This window comes from Vulpes vulpes, unplaced genomic scaffold (genome assembly GCF_048418805.1).
Source record: "Vulpes vulpes isolate BD-2025 unplaced genomic scaffold, VulVul3 u000000659, whole genome shotgun sequence".
Classification (NCBI taxonomy): domain Eukaryota; kingdom Metazoa; phylum Chordata; class Mammalia; order Carnivora; family Canidae; genus Vulpes; species Vulpes vulpes.
The window spans coordinates 334765-357887 of NW_027325797.1; the positions used below are offsets into that span (position 1 = coordinate 334765).

Consider the following 23123-nt stretch of genomic DNA (forward strand, 5'->3'; position numbering starts at 1 on the left):
GCCTCCAAGAGGCTTCCAGTTGACAGCCAACAAGAACATGGCACCTCATTCCCAACATCATTAGGAACTAAACTCTCTCAACACCCTGAATGAACTTAGAAGATAACCCCATGTCCAAGATGATTAGCAGCCCTGGCCCATACCTGATGTCAGGCACATGAGACCCTGGGTGGGGCACCCAATCCCACCATGCTCAACTCTGGACCCAAGGAAACTATGAGATAATCCGTTTGGATTGTGTTAAACCAGGAAATTGGTAATAATGTATGTGTTCTGCAGCGATAGGAAACAAATGCCAATCATATGCTAGTACTGAAAAGAAGACCATAAGTTTTAAAAGATTGAAATAAAACAATTTCCCTGAACAAAGTGGAATTAAATGAGAAATCAATAGCAGAACAATATTATAGAATCCCCTACATAACTGTAAATTTACATCACTCACTTCTCAATTGACAATGGGTCGAAGAAATAAAAAAAGGAAATTGGGAAAAAATTTAAGTTGAATAAAATACAAAATGCATCAAAATATATGAGAGATGGCTAATACTGGACCTAGAGGAAAATGTATAGCTTTAAGTGCTTATATCAGAAACAAAAATGTCTCAAATCAATAACCTTAGCCCCCTCCTATGAAACTAGAAAAAAAAGAAGAGGAAAAAAATCCAAAGTAACCAGAAATAAGGAAATAATTAAGGCTAGACTGAATAAAATCAAGGAACAAAAAATAAAAAAATAAAAAATAAAAATAAATAAATAGAAAAAAAAGAAAAAATCAAGGAACAGAAAAATAATAAAGAAAGCTCAATGAAACTAAAAGTTGATTCTTTTAAAATACCAGCAAAATTGAAATAAAATGAGAGAGAAGATACACATTATGAAAATCAGTCATGGGGGCACCTGAGTGGCTCAGTGGTTGAACATCTACCTTTACCTCAAGGCGTGATCCTGAGTCCTGGGATCGAGTTCCACACCGGGCTCCCCACAGGGAGCCTGACCTGTTTTTGATGGGGAATCCCAACAAAATACCTCAGGGCCAGGAAGCCCCAGGTTGTGGCGGTGGCTGGACTTCTCATGGGCGGCTTGTGGTGCGGGCCTGCTATGTACCTAGCCCCAGCAGCACACATTCCGTGATGTCCCTGAAGCCACAGGCAAATCACTAGTCACGCTGTTACCAATAAAGAATGCTGACAAGCTGGCACAAACCACCCAGAAACTCCTCAGATCCGCAGTTACAACGCGTGGAATCCATGTGTTCATGCCTGGACTAAGGGTCAGTCCTTGCAGGGACTCCCGTGGAGCAGCCCAGGCTGTTCAGGCTTCTTGAAATTAAACCTGACAACACAACCAGGCATTTTGACAGACTTCATTGGACTAATTACTGTTCGTGTGGTCTTGGATCAATGCTCAGCTTTCCTTTTCTTTTTTTTTTTAATTCTAAAATACAGATAATAAGTAGATCTTTGTGTCATGTAAGGACTGGAAAAAGAAATTCTGAGTGCCATTCACTCTACCTCTCTCTGATGTCTGAGATAAAGGAGAGGAATCATTTTCATCCTTCAAACGTGTAGTCTCAGCAAGGAGAGAAAAGCATGTGGTACAGGAAAGAGGCCAGGGTTTGAAGTGCTCTCCTTTGATGGGGACACCTTGAGAACATCACTAGAACCAGAACAGAACTATTAATACAAACAGACTTCAGGGAGTTGGAGCCTAAATAAAAGAATCAGGTGAAGACAAATATGATGGAATATGTACCATCAGAAGAGGTCAGGAAGCTGTTAAAATATCTCTGTTTCTGAGTGTGGTAGATTTTGATCATCTTCCAATAATATTAGGGCCAGCTTATCTCTATTGGCCTTCTACGTAAGCTGAAGTGGAATTAAAGACGCCTAGAGTAGCAGTTCTACGGTAACCATCGTCCTCCCCAGCCGAGGGCAGGGGGCGAGTGTGGAAGAGATGAACCTCGAGGTTGCAAACCAGGAGAGCGTGCTACCTGAGCCCCCAGCGGCCCGCGACAGACCCCAAGGTAGGCACAGCTCATTTTCGGGTTTATACACTCCGGTGGAAATTGGCAAGGATTCTGTGCTTGAGTCTGGGTCCGGCATGTACAATAATCCTCAGACTGGGAGCAGATCCAAGCTGAGAGAGTGAGGATCTGGGGAGGCGAGCAGGGAGCAGAAAATTCCTTCTCTGCCGATGAGGCAGGTGTTCTGTGTCGGTATTTTCTTACTGTTATTTGTTTGGTAAGAACAATACTGTTACGAACACCTCACCTCCTGCCCAGAGTCAACAGGCAGATTTCTGCCTCATTTGGTTCATGTTACAAGATACAAATAAATAAATCTTTGTAGACAGAGCTGAAGTCCCAGCCCTGAGCTGCTGGCCCCCTTTCTTCCCTCCTGTGCTCAGAGATCATCTTTATTTTTCCCTTCTTTTCCATGTAAAAATTTTACCACATGCATATGCACTCAAACACAGGTTAGGGCAGTGTCCTGTTTTAAAATTGGAGTGTTGAAAAGTAAGATTATCTTCTTCACTAGAAGCTAAATACACCCTTTTCTTAAACTCTGAAATAAACAGAGAGAAAGGTTTTCACAGAGGCAAATGTATGCTATGGGGTCAAGAGTAATTTAGAAAGTTTCTAGAGTAATGTGTCACCCTAGACATCCTTTGCATCAGAATTCATATTTTACCCATAAAATTATTACCTGTTTTTGTTTTACGATTTCAGCAATCAATTCTAATTTTCCTTTAATTGTTTACATTCGTTCATTTAAAAAGTAAAGGTTATTCTCTCATTACATGCCAAGCAATGGACTAGATGCTAAAGAAACAAAGAAAAAGATAAAGAAAATCTTATATTACCAGGATGTCAGCGTCAGAAAAAGAAAAGATTTGCTACTACTTTTCATATTTAGCTTCAAATATTTTGTAACTATTTGATTTAAGCTTTAGAACAGAAGTGTTTCAGTGAGGGTGTTGTAACCTGAGAATCCAAGTATTTCTAGTGACAATGAAAACAGAGAAAGCCTTTTTGGCATGAAATTTGGGGTGTGTAACACATGTTATATAATCCTTAAGTTTTGATACACTAATCCCACAAAAGGAAATTTTATAAATGTAAACATTAAATGGATATTTATTTACAATAACAAAAATTTCACTTAAATATATGGCATCTTGGGAATGCTTGATAAATTATACCATTAGCCTTTTTATCAGATATTGTGCAAATATACGACTGATGATTAGAAGACACTTGGAGAGATTTTTTTAAAGATTTATTTATTTATTCATGAGAGACAGACTGAAAGAGAGAGAGGCAGAGACACAGGCAGAGGGAGAAGCAGGCTCCACGCAGGGAGCCCGACGTGGGACTTGATCCCGGGTCCTGGGATCACGACCTGAGCTGGAGGCAGGTGCCCAACCACTGAGTCACCCAGGGATCCCTTGGAGAGATTTTTAAGATATAATCCTAAGTGTGGGCTCAGCAGTTTAGCACTGCTTTCAGCTCATGGCATGATCCTAGAGACCCGAGATCGAGTCCCACGTCAGGCTCCCTGCATGGAGCCTGCTTCCCCTCTGCCTGAGTCTCTGCCTCTCTCTGTGTCTCTCATAACTAACTAAAACTAACTAACTAACTAACTAACTAACTAACCAACTAAATCTTAAAAAAAAAGATATAATCCTAAGGGAAAAAAATTAGAGATAAATATGTGCCTAAACCATAATTAAGCTCTCAAAACCATTTATATATATCAAGAAATACTGGATGGAATGAAGACAAATGTTGCTAGCTGTGTGCGGCTAGTATAACCATGTGAATTTTTCTCTATTTTTCAAAATCTTATAATGGATTTATTATGTTAAGTACATAGAAATGGTCTAGTTTGGGGGTGCCTGGGTATCTCAGCCAGTGAAGCATCTGACTTGATTTTGGCTCAGGTCATGATCTCAGGGTGCTGAGAGGGACCACCGTCCTCTGGCCGGCTCTGTGCTGGGCGAGGAGCCTGCTTAAGATCCTGTCCCTCCCTCCTCCCCGCCCCCTCACCACTGGCACACATGCTCTCCCTTCCTTTGATTCCTGGAAGTGATAACGAAACTTCCCATCCCAGGGGCACCCACTTACCTGTCCCTGCCTGTCTCCCACTACTCTGCTCCAGAAGCCCATATTCCACTCTTCCATCCTGCGGGACCTCAGAACCCACCCTCCCAGGCCTCACTTAAGGGTTGCTTATCATCTCCCTTCAGATAGATTTCTTGAGAGCCAGAGTAACACGCTTTACAGGTGCACACAATCTGCCAGTGTCTTGTCTTCCTCTGAAATAAAACCCTCTCGGTACCAGGAAGCACGAGGCTGCCTTCTTTGAAATCCCTCCCAGAAACGTTTGCAGTATTTTGCGCACTGAGAGTCATGGGGTTACCGAGGACTTCTGACTGCAGGTGGTCTTTTGCAGAATGAGCAGTGTTGTTGGTATGGATGAGTTTGTGGAGGGCATTTCAACAAATGAAATTCAAAGCACGCAGGTGGGACAAGAAGATGCATCTGATTCTGCTCGGCATCGACCCAGCAAGCTGCACGATTTCCTTAAAAAGAATCTGCACTCCCTGGGTGTAAGTTATCTTTAGTCCTGTAGATATTTGGGGGTGAGTATGGAAAAGTAAGTGGTCTATAATTTTATTTGGGATGAATTATTTTATTCCAGTTCATAAGATTAGGGGAAAAATGAGAGAGGAAAATATATCTGGGGTTACCTTTGGTATGAAGGTGTTCCGGGCTCCCAGACATCAAATGGAATGTTTTTCCCCAAAATAATATCCCCGTGAGGTAATGTCCATTCACAGAGCTTGGCAAACCGACACAATTTCTCTGGATTTCACTCTTCCAGGGATTATTTTTAAGAGCCAATCAAGATGGGAAAGATCAAGTGTGATTCATATGTCATCTTGCAATTGAGGGAAAGAAGACTCTAATGTAGAGTTTCTACTTCACCCCTATCTTCTATGTTTTCTTCCTCCAGGTAGCTCAGATCATGATTGGCCTGAAATGCTTCTTGTTTGGAATCATTGAGATTTTTTTTTACTGGCACTCTAATCACAGAGGTCTCTTATTCTGCTTTTATATTGGCTACCCATTCTGGGGTGCAGCGTCTGTGAGTATATCTGTTGGAACTACTTTGGAAATCAAAGAAGTTATTTAGAAATTATAAATAAAGGAAAATACATTTAATTAGTTTATCCTCTCTTTTTATGGATAATAGCTGAGACTCTTTAGTAGAGGCGCTGTGCCAAGTAGGTAGGGAATTTGTAGGAGAGAAGGTGACAAAAGTAGCCTCAGGACCAATCACAAGTACTTGTCAAAACTTAAAAATGCTCTTGAGTCCCATGCTCCCTTCTCTGAAGGGAGGAATCATTCTTCACTGAGATGGTCCAGGGATACTTTAGAAAGCAAATGAACCTTTAGGATGTTTGGACAGATTAGGATGGGGGTGTGTAGGGAAGGGTCATTCTTCCCATCCAGCTTTGTCACAATTAATGTAATCTCGAGCTCTTGCCTCCCCTTCTTTCCACGTCAATATTCCCATTTTCCCAAAATAGATTCAACTGGTTTCGATTCAATTGCTTGTTCTTTAGGAATACTCTGTCAGAATATGTGTATCTACTGGGAGAGGTGAGGGTCCAGGTTAGATCATCCAGGGTGGAGGTGGCTGATGCGGATGGGAAACAGCTCCCCATTAATGTCTTCCCTATCTTATGAACAGTTCATCGTATCTGGATCTTTGACCATCTTATGTACGAAAAAACAAACAAAATTTCTGGTGAGTATCCTTTTCCGTTTTGCTCAATTAACAAGTTAATAAGAACAGTCGACTCTGACTCTGTGCACAAAGCCAAAGCAACACAGAATTTAGATATTTCAATCTATTTCATTATCTTGCAACTTATTTTTCAACGATCTATTAAGTCTTTAGAACACGAAGTATGTGCTTAGCTTTTTGAAGAGGAAAAATCCAACTGTCTGAATGTTCGCAAACATTTTTTAAAAAAATCTTCTGGTAAGAAGCAAAGTAAGGAAGTCTTTCCATATAGATCCTGTTGCAGTGGTTGAAGAGATCCGTTTTGCAAGGCTGAAAGGGAGGGATGGTACATGTTGTGGGTGTGTATCAGGGAGCTGCTAATTCAGGGTGGACATAGTAAAGATCCCCCCCTGCAAGCGATATCGGAACAAATATAATCCCCATCGTGTTGGCTCCGTCCATGGACTTTCATTTCGGGGGACCAGTTATTTCCTTCTCTCCCATGAGGTGGGGTGGATTGCCAGCAAATGGCTTTAGTGACGAAGGAAATGGAATTGCCTGTCACGGATGGCCTGCACTAGCCCAGGGAGCCAAGGTGTGCCTCAAGCGCCCTACAGAAGATGTGTCTGCAAATACCAACGGCCCTGAGTATTTCTATTACATGCGCTATTCTCTTGCAGATTGGAGTCAGTATGGGAGCTCACATTATCAGCACCCTACTTTCAAGCACTGGGCTAATTCTTCTCTTCGTGAATTTAATTGATGTATTCTTATTTGAATGCTCAGAGTTACGTGAGTGTTCATTGGTTAAATCTTTTATAACCGTAAGTACTATTTTCACTTTCAGTTTTCAGAACAGTTCCCAGGGCCTGAAGTCTGCTATGAAGTTTCTAAATGTTGAAAATAGGGGAAAAGAGAAACAAACAAAAATGTCATCATGAATTTTGTTAAAAACAAAACAAAACAAACCCCTGGATTTAGAACTGTAGAATTAGGTGTGCGTGTTGTTCGAAAAACACATACTCTTATCATTTCAAATTCTCTCTCTTTTCTGGGTACACTGATCTATGAACAGTCTGCCCAAAGAAGAGAAACTTGATCTGGAACATGAGTTGAGAATCAGCTTGTGGGTTCAAATGAGTTAAATTAAAAATGTAAATTATAATTAAAATCATACAAAAATTGGGAGCTGGTCTGTGTCCTTTTAATGTTAATTTAAAAGATCAATAATTTTGGTAAACCCATCCTTTCTGTGAGTAAAGTTGAATCACTTGATGTGTGATTATGTGTACGTGTGTGTGTGTGTGTGTGTGTGTGAGAGAGAGAGAGAGAGATCCTGGTGTGTTCACAGTCAGTGTTTGTCTACAACATGTGACAAAACGGTAGCAGGAGTAACTAACTCTAGCATGTGAAGGGAGTTCTGCAGAGCCTCACCACTTAGAATTCCCATGATTCATATTTGTTTCTGCAGGAGTTTACATATGGGAGCTCAGGGAAGCAGGGCTTGGGTCAGATGCAATCTTCTGTCTGAACAGAATGTGCAGACCTTGGGTAGGAAGTGCATCGTTCTGCGAAATATCCGCCAGCCCTTGTCCCTGGGCGGCCAGGATGGGAATGTCACTCACAGGCTGAAGCTGGTTGGGGAAATCTAAACTCTTGCTCTTCTTCTCTTCCATAGAGTATTGTGATCCTTCAAATGATAGCGACTTGTGCGCAGATCTTCATTTCCTTCTCGCTCTGTGCGCTCACTTACACCACGAATGGCAGTGAGATCAGCCTGGTGAGTAGCCTTGTTTTACTGGGAAGGTGGGGAAGCATTTGAAGCACCTCGGAGAATCCTAGGCTAATGGTTCATTCCAATCTCTGGTTGAATACAGAGTTGGCAAAACCACCACAACAAAACAGCCCCAAACTCTCTTAATGGGAAGGTGTGGGAGTGGGTGGGTTTAGAGGACAGGGGCCCTGTGTTCCACTCACCAGCCATTCTGTCTCCACCTATTCCCTCGTAGATACATTTCATTCCTAGTGAGTTGAACAGTCAGTTTCCCTAATTCAATTACACATTCAATTTCTTATCCATTCATCTAGAATATACTAAACACGGGATCCCTGGGGGGCTCAGCTGTTTAGCACCTGCCTTGGGCCCAGGGCGTGACCCTGGGGTCCCGGGTTTGAGTTCTGCGTCGGGCTCCCTGCATGGAGCCTGCTTCTCCCTCTGCCTGTGTCTCTGCCTCTCTCTCTCTCTCTATGTCTCTCATGAATAAATAAATAAAATCTTAAAAAAAAATAAAATATACTGAACATGTATTGTATTTAATGTGTTGTGAGGTAAGGAAACAGTGTCCTTAGCCATGTCTTCAACTAGTGAAAGTCGTGATGGATAAAGTAAACACTTAATGAGAAAAGTAGCAATCAAATAAGAGATACCATAGTTTTAGGAACACATAACTGTAATCTCAATGTTACTTCTGCACCTCATAATTGTCCATGTCATCCCATCAATCATATACACCCTGACATGCACACATGCATACTCGTGTGTTTATGTAGTCTCCCACAGAGCCACATGCCATATAGATTCTGTGAAGCCCTCATAAATGGTTGGCCTCACTACACCCCAAATTTATCATACTGATATTTCTGTTTACATGTCCGTAGGACAAAAGAGAGGGACATACCTCACTGTGTTCATGGATAGCATTTTTTTAAAGATTTTATTTACTTATTTGAGGGAGAGCATGAGTGGGGGAGCAGCAGAGGGAGACTCCCCACTGAGCAGGGAGCCTGAGGTGGGGCTCCATCCCAGGGCCCCGGGACCAAGACTTGAGCCAAAGGCAGACACTTAACTGACTGAGCCACCCAGGTGTTCATGGATAACATTTTATTTTTTATGGAATGACCCTTTTTCTTACTCCTCAAATGCCTGGTGATGCTGGCATGGATTGTTGGTACATAAATGTCTAAAAAGATCACCGAAAGAAGTTTTTTAGAGTGGTTCCAGACATGGCTAGAATTGCCTTCTCTCTCCTTAGGCTGTCATGAAAACATTGGTTGGCCAGGGTGTCTCAGCTTCAACACTATTTACATAATGACATTTTTTAATGAATAATTTGAATAATTAATTGTTGTGCAGGGTATGATCTGTGCCTGGTAGGATGTTTATTAGCTTTTATTTTATTTTATTTTATTTTATTATTAGATGTTTATTACTATCCACTAGATATCAACGATTTCCCCCACCCTCATTCTGACAACCAAAATGTCTTCAGACATTGCTAAATCTCCCCAGAGGTGCATGGTGGTGGTGGGGGGGGGGTGCATGTAAGAGCACCACTAGCTGAGAATCAGGGAGCTACATAGAGCATTGCAGAGAGAAGCTGACATGATCAGACAAAAATCATTGAAAATTTAGATGAAATAATTGTAGATGCTATGATGTCATATTTCTAGGTTTCTGCACTGAGTTGCTTGATCAGAACACATTCTGAAGATCCTTATCAAGACTTATTGACTCAACCTCAAACTTACGAAGACTTAGTGCTGCAAGATATAGATCCTGTTCACTCTGATCCATGAGACACCGTCATAACATTCTTTACCAAACGAATGCATCTTGGATCCATGATATCAATCAAAGACAGATTTTTTTTTATAGGAATCTCCTACAAATACCATCCCTCCTATGTTTTCATTATGCAATTTCACACACACACACACACACACACACACACACAGTTAGCAGATATGTGTGCTTTACTTTATAGTTGACCAATAAATCCTAGTATTAACACTCCGTAGATTAATAGATCTCTCTTCATTTGGATGACCTATTACCACTTTTCAGCAAATTTTAGTTCTTAGGTCTCACAGAGGAATTTGTTATTACCCCCTTGCTTCTTCCTAGAAATTGTACTCCTTCTTGGTTGACAGTTTATACAAGTAAAAAATTTTTGTACAAATAGTTTGGATAAGTAGTGGCATACCATCTGGCATTGGGGCCAATCTAAGTTCCTTTGACTGTTGAATGTACCAGCTCCTCTTGCTCATGTCAAGGTGAACTTGGGAAAATATAGAAGGTTACAAAGTGCGTATTACCACACTCTAATGTATAACATATGATAAAAATCAAATGCAACTTCATTATTATCTGAATGCCAAGTTAGTCACCCTACCACTCAATGATTTTTTAAAAAGTAATGTTGCTTTCTTCTTGGTGATGATGTGTCACAGTGTTTTTAATTTTTTTTAATAAGTCACTATCTAGGGTTTGGTTTCTCAATGGTAGGTTTTGATATTAGGATTTCAGCATATATTTAAAAAATAGAAGCCACTGACTGGGAGAAAATATTTATAAAGCATATATTTGGCAATAGCCATATAGCCAGAATATGTAAAGAACTCTCAAAACTCAGTAACAAAATATCAAACAACTCAAGTAATACATGTGCAAAATAATTGAGCAGAGAAGACACAGAGATTACAAAAAAGCCCATGACCAGACACTCAATATCATTATTTGTTAGGAAATTCACATTAAAACCATACTGGGATTTCTCTATACACTCCTATTAGAATGGCTAAAATGAAAAAGGTTGATCAAAACCAGTATTAGCAAGAACGTGGAGAATAGAAACCCCCAAACACAGCTGGTGGGGATGTGAAATGATCCAATCACGCTGGAAAACACTGTGGAAGTTCCTTAAAAATTCAAACACATACTGATCAGCTAATGGTCCTCTCTTGGGTAAATACCCAGGAGAAATCAAGGTATCTGTTTTTTTTTTTTTTTTTTTTTTAAATTAATTATATCGGCTAGCTTTCCTTCTTTTATTTTTTTTATTTTTTTTATTTTTTTATTTATTTATGATAGTCACAGAGAGAGAGAGAGATAGGCAGAGACACAGGCGGAGGGAGAAGCAGGCTCCATGCACCGGGAGCCCGACGTGGGATTCGATCCCGGGTCTCCAGGATCGCGCCCTGGGCCAAAGGCAGGCGCCAAACCGCTGCGCCACCCAGGGATCCCTAGGTATCTGTTAACACAAGGGCTTGTACACAAATGTTAATAGCGGCTGAATTTGTGATAGTCCTCACGTGGAAACACTTCCAGTGTCTGTTAACAAGTAAATGAATAAACAGATTGGACATACCCAGACAGTGGAATAGTACCACCAAGCAATAAAAAGGAAGGAAGTGTCCATAGACAATGTGACATGGATGACTCCAGTGTAGTTATGCCAAGTGAAAGAAGAAGACAGAAAAAGTACAGGCCACATGATTCCATTTTTATGAAGTTCCAAATGGCAAACTAATTTAGAGCAATAAAAGGCAGGTCAACGGTGTATGGGAATGGGGATGAAGGCGAGGAGAGTCAGGGAACTTTTGGGGAGTGACATTTATGTTCATTATCTTGAATGTGATGATGGCTCATTATTATATATCTGAAAAAACTTTTCTTTTTTTAAGATTTTTATTTATTTGAGAGAGAAAGAGAGCACGAGTGGAGGGGAGAGGCAGAGGGAGAGGCAAAATCAGACTCCCTGCTGATCAGAGAGCCAGGTGTGGGACTTGATCCTAGGACCTAGAATCATGACCTGAGCCGAAGGCAGATGCTTACCTGACTGAGCCACCCAGGTGCCCCTTAAGTCAAAACTTTTCAAATTGTAATTTCAAAAGAACTACAGTGTTTTATATGCCAGTTATACCTCAATAAAGAGTTTCATTTTTTTTTAAGACATTATGAACAGGACTGAAGACAACTCCTACAGAAGGCAGAAGCCAGAAGATGGCTAGATGGCTAGATGCGGAAGACCCAGGTCTTCAGACAATTTTCCTAGCCACCGTTACTCTCACGAGAATCCATGCTTTCTTTACACAAATTCGTGACTCACCCCTTGTCACTTGTAAAACTAAGAACATGCTCTTTCCTGGCATGTGAAACAGATTTCTAATCTGCTTGGAAAATCTCAAAAAGTATGGTTTCAGGTTCCAAGTCTTCCTACTACTAGACCCAGATTGCTCAGTCTTAATGTTTCTAGCTTTCCAGGATGGAGGTTATATCAGGTTACAAACCACCCACTCCCTGATCTAGAGTGTGAAGTCTTATCATACCTAGCTTTAGTTCCCCAGGTTCATTTCATGTTAGAGGAAGAACAGCTATTCTACAAATTTCCAGACAGCAGAGAGGAACTATCTCTGCTCCGAGACTATTCACTGTGTGGGTCTCGCTAAGCACATTACTGACTCTCCAGGAGAGTGAGAAGTGGAATTTAGCTTGATTGTCTCTCCAGCCCTGCAATGGATAGATGACACACACTGTTTTCAAATCTTCCGTGTTTTTTAGTGAAGATGAAGTATCCTGGAAAGTTCCCCTTTAGGGCCTAATCTGATTAGGAGTATCAGATGGATATATAAGATTAACTCTCACGAGCAAGTCATGCCATCCTTCAGCTATGGACCATTTCACAATCAAGTGATCAGGCTGTACTAATCTTAGATATCTTCTATCTTTGAGTGTTCTTCAAACTAGGACCGATTTTCAGCCTTGGTCCTCAAGAAATCTGATCTTTTGTAGAGTTTAAAAGATAGGGTGGCAACTCAATTAAAAATTACACACACCATTAATCAGAGGCTCCAGTGAGTTACGGTTCATTTTAAAAATTAATTTTCTAGAATAAGAAAATTTTTCAAAATAAAAATTACTAGAGAAAACAAAAACAAAAACAAAAACAAACAAACCAAAAAACAAAGGGCCATTTCTAGCATTCTGGAGATCAAGTGAGTATTCCTTAAGAGATGATAATTAATATTATCAATAATATTAGTACAGGCCAAGATTCTTCCAAAGCACTGTAAATCTATTAAATTATTTAATCCTTACACCTCTTATTTGAGGACAGTGCCTATAAACAATGCTTTTACTAATTGGGAACATGAAACCCAGAGATGTTAAGTGCCTCGCATAAAGTCTTCAGGAAGCAGAAACTGATGTGAGGAGGATAGGCCCTGAAACAGATGCATGGAAGTCTAACACCTCACGTGTAATGGAAATTCACTTCTCAGGTATGTAACTATTCACACTGGGGGCCCCTGGCCCGAGGCAGCTCTCCCCACTGGTGTGATCTGGTGACCCTGACTTCTTCTGTCTGGTCTCTGTCATCCCTCAAAACCCTATCCACATGTGTAGTAAACTATATGGAGGTCACCATGAGAGTCCTTGTGCCAGACCTGGCATGCCTCATTGTCAGTAATGTTTCAAATGTGGTCACAGCAGAGAACCACCTGCAGCAGACGCTTAAGTGTAGTCAAACTCTGTGTCCAGAATGGAAAACCAAACAGACTCCGGGCAAGAGCTGGTTCCCTCTGCCTGTAATTCCGGTTGCAAAATTACCCACTGGCACCCTTCCCTCCCACTCTCAACACAAACTCACTCCTGTCATCAAAGGACACTCTATCCTGTCAATGTACCTGTCTTAAGCACTAGGCTCTCTCAGGGTTCTCAGATGATCTACTTCATCTGTTCCAGCTGGGATTCCTCACTGTCGGAGAGCTCTGAGCTTAACAGCAGCAGGAACAACAACAAAAAGGTGTATTTGCCATCACCTCCTACTCTAATTCATGCATAGTCAAGGGTGGGAAACACCTGTAATAGCCCTTCCTCCTTCTGGGAGAGTCCAAGCATCTGAAGTCATGTCCATTCTCTCACACACGGAAGTAAGACTCTGACATCACTGCACCCCACCAGCATAAAAGTGCACCAGGCATTGCTCAGATCTGTCCCTCTCATTCCTCCTAGTATAAATTCCTTGGTTTTACCATTTCAACCTCTTCCTATCTCAAACCTCCAATTTGCATCAGCTGTCATCCTTAGGGCTTTGGATTCCTGTTGCTGTCCTCCTCCTCCTCCTCCTCCTCCTCCTCCTCCTCCTCCTCCTCCTCCTCCTCCTCCTCCTCCTCCTTCTTCTTCTTCTTCTTCTTCTTCTTCTTCTTCTTCTTCTTCTTCTTCTTCTTCTTTTCTCCTTCTTCTTCTTCTTCTTCTTCTTCTTCTTCTTCTTCTTCTTTGATTCATTTATTTATTTGGGAGATAGCATGAGCAGGAGGGGCAGAGGCAGAGGGAGAGAAAAATCTTAGGAAGACTCTACACTGAGTGAAGAACTGAACATGGGCTCCATCTCATGACCCTGAGGTAGTGAGCTGAGCTGAAACCAAGGGTTGGATGCTTACCCCACTCGTTTCTTTACTAAGAAATTCCTTCCACATGTGATAGTTACTGTGATGGTTAATGTTGTGTCAACTTGGCTGGGCCACAGTACCCAAATATTTGGTCAAACCATTCTTTTAGAATCTTTAGATTCTCTGTGAAGGTATTTTTTAGATGAGATTAACATTTATATTGGGGGACTTGAGTTAAGCCAGTTATCCTCCATAATGTGGGTGGGCGTAGTCCAAGCAGTTGAAAGCCTTAATAGAAAAAAGACTGACTTCCCAAGATAAAGAGGGAATTCTGCAAGCAGACTGCCTCTGGACTCAAAATGCAGTATCATCTCTTTCCTGGGCTGGGTCACCAAGCTGCGGGCCTACCCTGCAGATTTTGGACTTGCTGTCCTCCATAATTATGTGAGCCAATTCTTTAAAATAAATCTGTCTCCTCTCTTGTTAGATATATAGATACAGAGGCACCTGGGTGGGTCAGTGGTTGAGCATCTGCCTTTGGCCCAGGACGTGACCCCAGGGTCCTGGGATCAAGTCCCACATCGTGCTCCCTGCAGGGAGCCTGCTTATCTCTCTATCTCTCTCTGTCTCTCTCTTTCTTTCTCTCTGTGTCTCTCATGAATAAATGGAAAAAATCTTCTAAAAAAATAAGATATATACAGAAATAGTCACAAAAATCTCCTATTGGTTCTTTTATACTTTATGGGTACAACTACTCACCCCAGGACCATGCTATTACAAGCTAAATAGAAAGGTAGAAACCCTGTAAGACCCCTCTATAAAGCAGCAAAAGTGTAAGTCCATCCTCCATGCCCCTTTATCTGTGTGCATTATTCTGTGACCAAAATATTAATTTTATTCTCTTTTTAGGGGTCCTGACTTAAGTGCCAAGTTTTGAGATTTGAGGGACACCCAGGAAATATTATTTATCTGTCTTCATCATGTTTCTAACCTCTTAGAAAATGATAAAGTAAAACAGGAGATCAGTAAATCTGATATTGGCAGAAGTGGCTTATAATTGGAAGCTTCTAGATTTTCCAAGAGTGTGTCTCAGAACAACACAGTCATGCAGTCATGGCAAAGCTGGGCCCATGTACTACATTTCTAAGCTCTGCAGCCAGTCCACTCTTCCAGAGAGAGCAATGACTCTCTACATTGTGCCTGGTTCCTCCCCCCAAATTACCACACCATTTCTTCCTTTCTGCGGAAGTAGGAAGTGACGGACAAGAAAGAGGCCAGAAGTGTTGCTCTGGTGGAGCTCCCTCCCCATGGAAGGAAACATCCTAAGACGAGAAAGAAACCCTCCGGGCACACCACACACACTAATAGTTACCCCTGTTCTATAGATGGGGAATTCAGGCTTAGCAAAGATAAGATCTGTTGTAGGCCACTCTTATGTAGTCATTCAAGCCTGACTCTATTGTGAGGGCATCTGTCCATGGACTATTCTTCACAAAATAACACCAGCTTATCCCAGGAAATAGAGAATTCCTTTTATGTCAATGAAATGTGAACTGAAACATTTAAGGAGGTGATAGTTGCAAATGCCCACATTCATTCTCATAAAGATCATGGGCTGGTGGATTTTTTTTTTTTTTTTTTTTAAGATTCTTATAACTAGACCAAGTGAAGAAAATGGAAACAAAACCAAAGAAAAATAATGAAGAAATCTCAAATGTTAATTATCTTTTAGGCCTAATTATTCATCTTCAAAAATAGAGTCCCCTCTCTCCTTGGTCTGAGCATCTCCCAATGGTGATAGGCCATACCCCTGTTCCTCTTCCTCTGACTGACATGTCCCTCCTTGGTCCACTTCGGGCCCTTCCTCATGTCATAATGGACTCATCGAGGTTGTCACATGGAGTTGTTGCTTAATAATGTTCCTAAGGATATACATACTCTTCTCTGTCTCTGAAAATGCGTGTGTGTATTTTATCCACCATGCTATAGATGATAGATGGGTGTGTGCATTGTTTCAATTGCTTGCTATCATTATCCTTGCTTTATTACTTTTAAAGATTTTATTTATTTATTTATTTATTTATTTATTTATTTATTTATTTATGAGAGACACAGAGGGAGAGGCAGAGACACAGGCAGAGGGAGAAGCAGGCTCCTTGCGGGGAGCCCGATGTGGGACTTGATCCTGGGACCACACCCTGAGCCTAAGGTAGATGCTCAACAACTGAGCCACTCAGGTGTCCCTTTCCTTGCTTTAAGATACCTTTCTGTGGAGCGCCTGCGTGGCTCAATTAAGCTAGTTTCAGCTCAGGTCATGATCTTGTTTCCGTGAGATTAAGCCCAGCATCGGACTCTGTGCTCAGTGTGGAATCTGCTTCATATTCTCTCTCGCTCTCCCTCCAGCTTGCTCTCTCTCACTCTCTCTCAAATAAATAAATAAAATATTTTAAAAACCCCACCAAACGTTTTGGTGCCTGAGTCCTAGTGTACCTGCAGTCTATTGGGCATAGTAGGTCTATACCTAAGAGCACAAGAACTGGTTCTTAGGAAAATATGGTATGTAACTTATGAGAGAGCTTGGGATTGTTTTCCAAAGTGTTCTTTTAAATCACGTGCCTCCTTCAAAATGAGAGTAAATGTTCACATTGATGTACATCTTAGCCAACAGCTGGTGTTATTAGGTTCTATAGTCGGCAGGAAGTTATACCCCCGCTCTGGACCTAATTTACGTTTCCCTGAAAACTGATAAGGTGGGTTTTCTTGTGCTTCCTGGTTATCTGCATGTCCTGCTCTGTGAAGTCCCTGTTAATATTTTTTGCCCTTTTCTATGTCTTTTTTAAAAAATTGACTCATTGTAGTCTGTAAAGATTCTGCATATCCGGGGCACCTGGGTGGCCCAGTCAGTTTAGCATATGTCTTCGGCTCAGGTCACGGTCCCAGGGTCCTGGGATCTAGCCCTGAATCAGGCTCCCTGCTCAGCAGGGACTCTGCTTCTCCCTCTCCCTCTGCCCACCCCTGCCCATGCTCTCTCTTGTTTTCTCCCTCTAAAATAAATAATAAAATCTTAAAAAGGAAAGTTTCCATACATTAATCCTGTTGATGTTTTGTGTATTGCAATTATAACTTAGAAAGTTACTTCTTGATTTTTTGCTGTCTTTATATTTCTTCTTAACTGAGAAATTAATTTTGTACCAACTGTAAAAAGCATATTTTCAGGCAAGTTTTATGCATCTTGTTTGAGAAAATTTTCTATGCCTCAACATAGTAATAGGTCGTTCTACACTGCCTTCTAGACTTGCAATGACTTTCTTTTCTAAATTAATCCATTATTCTTGTAGAATTGCCTTTATTATGATGTGAATTATGAGTCCAATTTTACCTTTTCTCCCCTTTAAGATCACTTAAGATTATTGGTCTGGCATCGTTGATTTAAAGGATTATGGTTTCCCCCCGGGTCCACATCTGTATCATCTATCATTTATTAACTGGAAGAAAAGCCAGTGGCTCCTCAAACAGGACAAGTGACGATTGCTTCTTAAAGGATTGTTTACATCTGACTCTAAAATAGGGAAGGCACGCGGGGTGGCTCAGTCAGTTAAGCATCTGATTCTAGATTTTGGTGTAGGTTATGATCTCAGGGTCATGAGGTCTAGTCCCATGCTGGGCTACAAGCTGGGCATGGAGCCTGCTTATAATTCTCTCTCTCTTTGCTCCACACCCCTCACCTCCCACCTTCTCTCTCAAAAAAAATAATAAATATAAAATAAAATATAAAATAAAATAAAGTAAATAAAATAAAATAGGAAGATTCTCTTGAATTGTCTTGAGCCTAATATAATCACATTCCCTGGCTCCAGCCCCTTCGAAGCCAGCAATGGTGGATCAGGCCTCTTTCACATCTCATCTCCGACGCTTCTTTCATGGTCACATCACCTTCATGACCACAGCCAGGAAAAGTTCTCTACTTTTAAGAACCCATATGATTATATTGGGCCTGAGAGACCACCCAGGATTAGCCGTCTTCATTCTTTTCGCAATGTCTGACTCCCGTTTGCCATGTAATATGTTCAGTGGCTCTAGGAATCGGGGTCTAAATGGCTTTGTGGGGCTGTTATTCTGAATACCAAAATGCCTGTGTGAGTGTCATTGAGGAAACCAGGAAGAAAATACAGGTGATGCCTTGCTTGACACCGACTAAAGAATTCATTGTAGTAGAAACGTCCTGTATCTTCAGCCAGAGAGGAAGAACCAAAAAATAAGGAATGAGAACTAACTGGCGTGGATTTCTTTCTCTCCTGTGAAAGTTTGGGCACAACACAGACTGACCAAGAAAATCCGAACCAACAACCTATTCCTATTTACGCACACTTGGGGACCTTAAAATGATGGTTTCATGACTCCTTGAAAAGTCGGTAAACGGTGTGATGGGGAATCAAACCAATAATCTCACCAGCAAATCAAGGAAGTCTTTAATATTCTGTGTTTTGTCACAGACGAACCACCAGTGTAGGAACCTAAGGACAGTCGGACGGGCGTGCCCTCGCCGGGTTAGCCGTGCGTGGTCAACAGCCCAACGCGGGAGAGCACACAGGTCAAACCGACTGGAAATACCCAACCACCGGGGTCTACTGGAATGTGACCTCATCGTACACGTGTTCCGGAGACACTTCTGAGGGGCTGCCGTCATCGTTTGGTAAGAAAACCACCACCTGTGGAGAGACCAGAGCATTAGATTCTCGTAGTCCGCGGTGGGGCGCGGGGGCCATCCCACACTCAGGAGCGAGATTTCTCTCAGTGCCTTCTTTCTGAGGCCTGGTACCTGGTACCTGGTGGGTCTTGCTTTAACTCTCCTTTCCTCACACCTCTTCATCAGTGACAGAAATGACCTTCCTACCAGACAAAGGGACCCTGCAGTGTCTAGGGGCAGTTCTTTGGCCCAGTGTGGTTGGCCATTTCCCTCCCTCTCCACCTGTGCCACCTCTTCAAAGATGATGAAGATTCATATGTGGTGGCTCAGCGGTGGAGCACTCAGGGCATGACCCTGGGGTCCCGGGATCGAGTCCCTCATCAGCTCCGCGGGGAGCCTGCTTCTCCCTCTGCCTCCCTCCTTCTGCCTCTGCCTCTCTCTGTGTCTCTTATGAATGAATGAATGAATGAATGAATGAATAAATAAATAGATAGATAATAAATCTTAAAAAAGAAGATTTATATATGAAAGAGCATTTTGCCCTTTCTCTTCCTAATCTGTCCCAAAAAAGAATAGGGGACACACACGCACACACACACACACACACACACACACACACACAGGCAGAGAGAGAGGGAGAGGGAGCAACCAAACAAGAACGACAACCTAGGGAGCCAGTGCGCTCACCTTGCTGACGGAGCAGGCGGCCCTGCAGGCAGAGACGGCGAGGGCCAAGGCGGTGAAGCCCCCCCCCAGGGAGAGGAGCAGCATCCCCGTCAGCAGCCCCTGCGAAACAGATGCGGATGGCCACGCGTCGTGGAGGACAGCCACGCGGGTGCTGTCAGAGCAAACCTCGGGGTGGAGGCTGTGGCCAAGCTCACACCTGGTGCCAGTTCATCTAGTCACCAACACGAGCCCCTCTCCACCTCCCAGGGAGTCCTGAATTTTCTCCCAATCTGAATATACTAAATAAACAGCTGGAAAGTGGGTTACTGGAATTCTCCCCCTCTACGCACAGGCCCCGGAGTGTCAGGCGAGCCAGTTGCGGCCACGCTGACCTTTGTTGCTTGTTTGCTCAGCTGCTCCCCCCCTGCCAGGACCGTGCGGCCCCCCGGCTTGGCCCATCTCCCTTGGGGGTTAGCCCGCTGACCCCCTGACCCCTCCCCAGTGGTCGGGCCTCCCGAGCGCACGCCCGCACCCGGTCTCTCCAGCTGGCGTCCAGAGTCCCTCACCTGGGGCCCCCGGAGGGCCAGGCCTACCTGTTTCTTCTCAGGCAGCTTTTAAAATTATGAGACAAGTGCCCCTCAGAGAACTGAGCTCTTACGGAATTTCCCGCTCACCTACCACCCATCGGGGCCTTCAGACGTGAATCGTACCAAAAAGCTAAGTTTTTTGCTCAGGGCTCCTGGCAAGACGCAAAGGCCTAGATCCCTTCACTTCAGGACGGTGTCCAGCATCTACATGACCCACGGGTGCGCTCAGGTCCACGCTGAGAGTTTACAGAGGAAAGTTCAGACAAAACCAGCGTAAGGGTTTCCGCTACGGGACCAGGCCGTACTCACCGTAAATACAGTTTCATAGGGAGACCTCCACACGGCGCTTTCGTACAGGGATATTTCTTCAGCAATTATCATACTTGTGCCAACGCCTGCTGCGGTAGCACTGAGCGCGTTCATCCCCAGGCTGCCTTGGATCTGAAGAGGGAGGGAGGGAAGTTGTCGTAGACTCTTCTTGTCTTCCTCCCGGTGAGCCTCGCCAGCGAGGGGCACATTCGGGTCCTCCGAGTTGAATTTGGGAATCTACTCGGGGTCTTCCCCAGTCTGACAAAGAAGGGGGGGACCTGGCGTAGTTGAGGCTTTGGCTGTAGCACAGGGAGCTCGCTGCACATGCAACACGCAGACACAGGGCTGAGCCCTGCACCCTTCCCAAGGGCCCTCCAAAGGCCCTTCCTTAGACAACCGCAGGTCCCATGCGCCTCAGCCTCGTAGCTGAGCAACTCCCTGTTCCACTAGACCCATCTAAGCCTCCAGAACGACACACTTACCAGACACTTGGTTACCTTTCTTCCAGCGGCGACGGACACCACTCCGGATATGAAGAACTGACCGAGTAGAGAGAGACGGCCCACTCAGGGCTTGCACCTGCACTTCCATCCTTCCAACATCCTCCTGGCTTCCCCCACTCCCCTGCCAAAATGGTCTACACCGTCCACCCGAGCTTAGGACCTAAACAGCAGTGCATGGCTTTTCGAGAGAGAAGGATGAAGTATCACAGACACCTGAAAAACTGCCAACACTGAAACAACCACGAATACTCACAGAGAGGGATCCCCACAGGTGATAGCCCGTTTTAGTGGTCATGGAGTGTCCACCTTCATAGTCATGTGGAAAAGGACTGATGGTTACGCCCAGGCACAGCATTACCAGCCCAATCAGGATCTCAGCCACCTGGAGGGTGGAAGACATCATTGTGGGGCAGCTTCTCAGGAGGAAGGTTCTCTCGTAGACCAGGGCACATTGACTTCTTTCCCACCTCCAAGACCCCAAGCTTGAGAAGATCTCCCAGGAAAATAACAGTCTACTGATTACGTCTTTTTCCTTGTCCAATGCAGGACATTGACATTCGTCTAAAACAATTTTTTTCATGTAACTTCTACCTAAGTAGAGATAATTCTTTTTTATTCCAGTGGTGGACAGCTTCACAACATGTCTTTGCATTTCCTGAATCTGTAAGGTTAGTTTAGTTCGGGATGGCTCCATTTAGTCCACAACCATAGTCAATGATCTAGAGAATTGGGGTATCATTGGGGTGTCATGAGGAAATCCCAGTCTCATCTCAGGAATGGTTCCTCTCCCCACAGACTGTGCTCTGATCTTGGGCCCACTCACCCCTAGGATCTGGGGCTGACCCTTCAGGAAGAGCAACAGACTCTTCTGCTGCTGGGAGGGCAAGACCCAGGTACTTGGTTCATGCAGTTGGGGTATATGCTCACTCTCAGGAAGATTTATTGTGTAGTCCCGGGCTGTCTCTGCCTCAAATGTCCCTTTTCTGCTGTCGACACCAGGAAAGAAAACACTTGTCAGCATAGATCCACATCGAAATGTCTCCCTTGTTCAATAGCAAAATCCAGTGCAGCGAATTTTGTATCCTTGGGAAATGTATCATATTTTACTTCCATGTTTTGATTAGGGCATAATCCAGATTTTTCCCATGCCTAGCCAAGCAGATAAATCTAGACTGAATTAAAGCTGCTTGTCCTCAGCAACGTGTACACAGTTATTGATCTTAGAGAGTCTAGCCCTGTCAGATTGAAACCCAATATTTACCTTTGTCCCTCATCTTCCCCAAGCAAAAGCAATTCCCATTTATAGCAAAATCTCAAGCAAGATTTTTCCATTCACAAATTTCCTCTAACTCAACCTACAGAGAGCCCCATAGTCTGGGCACTTGTATGCCTCCCACCTAGATTCTTTCTCAGCGTCAAAGCATGGGGCTAAGATGAGAAAAGGTTTCTTCCTACCTTTGCATCTCCTCAGTACACCACAGGTGGGTTATTTTCCCTTCTGGCGTGTGGTCTCTAATTTACGATATTCAAAGACGATGCTCTGCTCTGATGTACAGTGTGTGAAGAAAACATTCTCCAGCGTCCTGGGTTGGCCATTTGTTTCCTGTGACTTATCTCATTCAACTTGCCAAATGAGTATCTGTGATGTTCTTAATCTTGGTAACGTTTCCTGAAGATAATAACCTAACTCTACTTCTCACACACTCTAGACTGTACCAAAGCGCACACGTGTTCTCAACACCGGCCCCTCCCCACAGTCTGCGAGTGCCAGACCCTCACCTATCTGGGCCCACACTATCCTGATTTTATGAATTTTCATAAATCAAAGCTTCGCTGAAGCCCTTTTTTAAATTAATGCTGTTTTATGTTATCTTATATGACCAACGAAGTTGACTTGGTTACATACCATGTTAAACTATGTGATACACTTTCCATATTAAACTTTCTAGTTGTAGAGGAAATTTTTAGCATAATCTATGTGACTTTTCTGGACTCGTAGCCCATGGTACACTTACACCTCACTAAATAAGAGTGGTGGTGTCCTTCTGCCCAATTCTGTCCAATTCTAGCCAGATGCCCACAAAGGAGTATTTCCTAGTTATCCATGGCATACGTGCCTGTGAAGAAGAGTGGTCATTTACGCAGGTTGAATCTCTCACAAATTCATCCCTTCTGCCCCTTAGTTGGTCCTCTTACAGGCTGGCACACTGATTCTCAAATACATCAACTTTACACCAATATCCAGCAGTATCTCCTCTATAAGAGTAAAAGTCCAAGGATGATGATGGCTATGTGTTGGATTAAATGCTTGGTCGATTCTCCTAAAGCCACGTGGTCCATGTAGGCTGATTTCCGGTGGTATCCCCTCCCCTGAGGAAGTGCTCTTTCTACTGTCCTCATGTGG

The 23123-nt window shown here is 43.1% G+C and overlaps 2 protein-coding genes across 6 annotated transcripts; one reads left to right on the plus strand and one right to left on the minus strand.

Moving 5' to 3' along the window:
- The first annotated feature begins 1796 nt into the window (after window positions 1-1796).
- LOC140597430 (high affinity immunoglobulin epsilon receptor subunit beta-like) lies at window positions 1797-18670 on the plus strand. Of its 2 annotated transcripts, none has more exons than XM_072745703.1 (7): window positions 1797-2026; window positions 4458-4614; window positions 5022-5153; window positions 5763-5819; window positions 6479-6622; window positions 7477-7578; window positions 18461-18670. In XM_072745703.1, exons 2-7 carry the CDS (start codon window positions 4459-4461, stop codon window positions 18638-18640), a joined length of 771 nt encoding a protein of 256 aa, XP_072601804.1. In that variant the 5' UTR covers window positions 1797-2026; window position 4458; the 3' UTR covers window positions 18641-18670. The 2 variants fall into 2 exon arrangements, with proteins under 2 accessions (XP_072601804.1, XP_072601806.1); XM_072745705.1 differs by lacking the exon at window positions 18461-18670 and adding an exon at window positions 9249-9757.
- Window positions 18414-22305, minus strand: LOC140597431 (membrane-spanning 4-domains subfamily A member 4A-like). Of its 4 annotated transcripts, XM_072745708.1 has the most exons (7): window positions 22175-22305; window positions 21543-21702; window positions 20973-21101; window positions 20699-20755; window positions 20217-20348; window positions 19342-19440; window positions 18414-18676 (listed from the first exon to the last, which is right to left on the minus strand). In XM_072745708.1, the coding sequence occupies exons 1-7, from the start codon at window positions 22180-22182 to the stop codon at window positions 18593-18595; spliced, it is 669 nt and encodes a 222-aa protein (XP_072601809.1). In that variant the 5' UTR covers window positions 22183-22305; the 3' UTR covers window positions 18414-18592. The 4 variants fall into 4 exon arrangements, with proteins under 4 accessions (XP_072601809.1, XP_072601808.1, XP_072601807.1 ...); XM_072745707.1 differs by lacking the exon at window positions 22175-22305 and having other exon boundaries at window positions 20714-20755; window positions 21543-21854; XM_072745706.1 differs by lacking the exon at window positions 22175-22305 and having other exon boundaries at window positions 21543-21854.
- Between the last annotated feature and the right edge of the window lie 818 nt (window positions 22306-23123).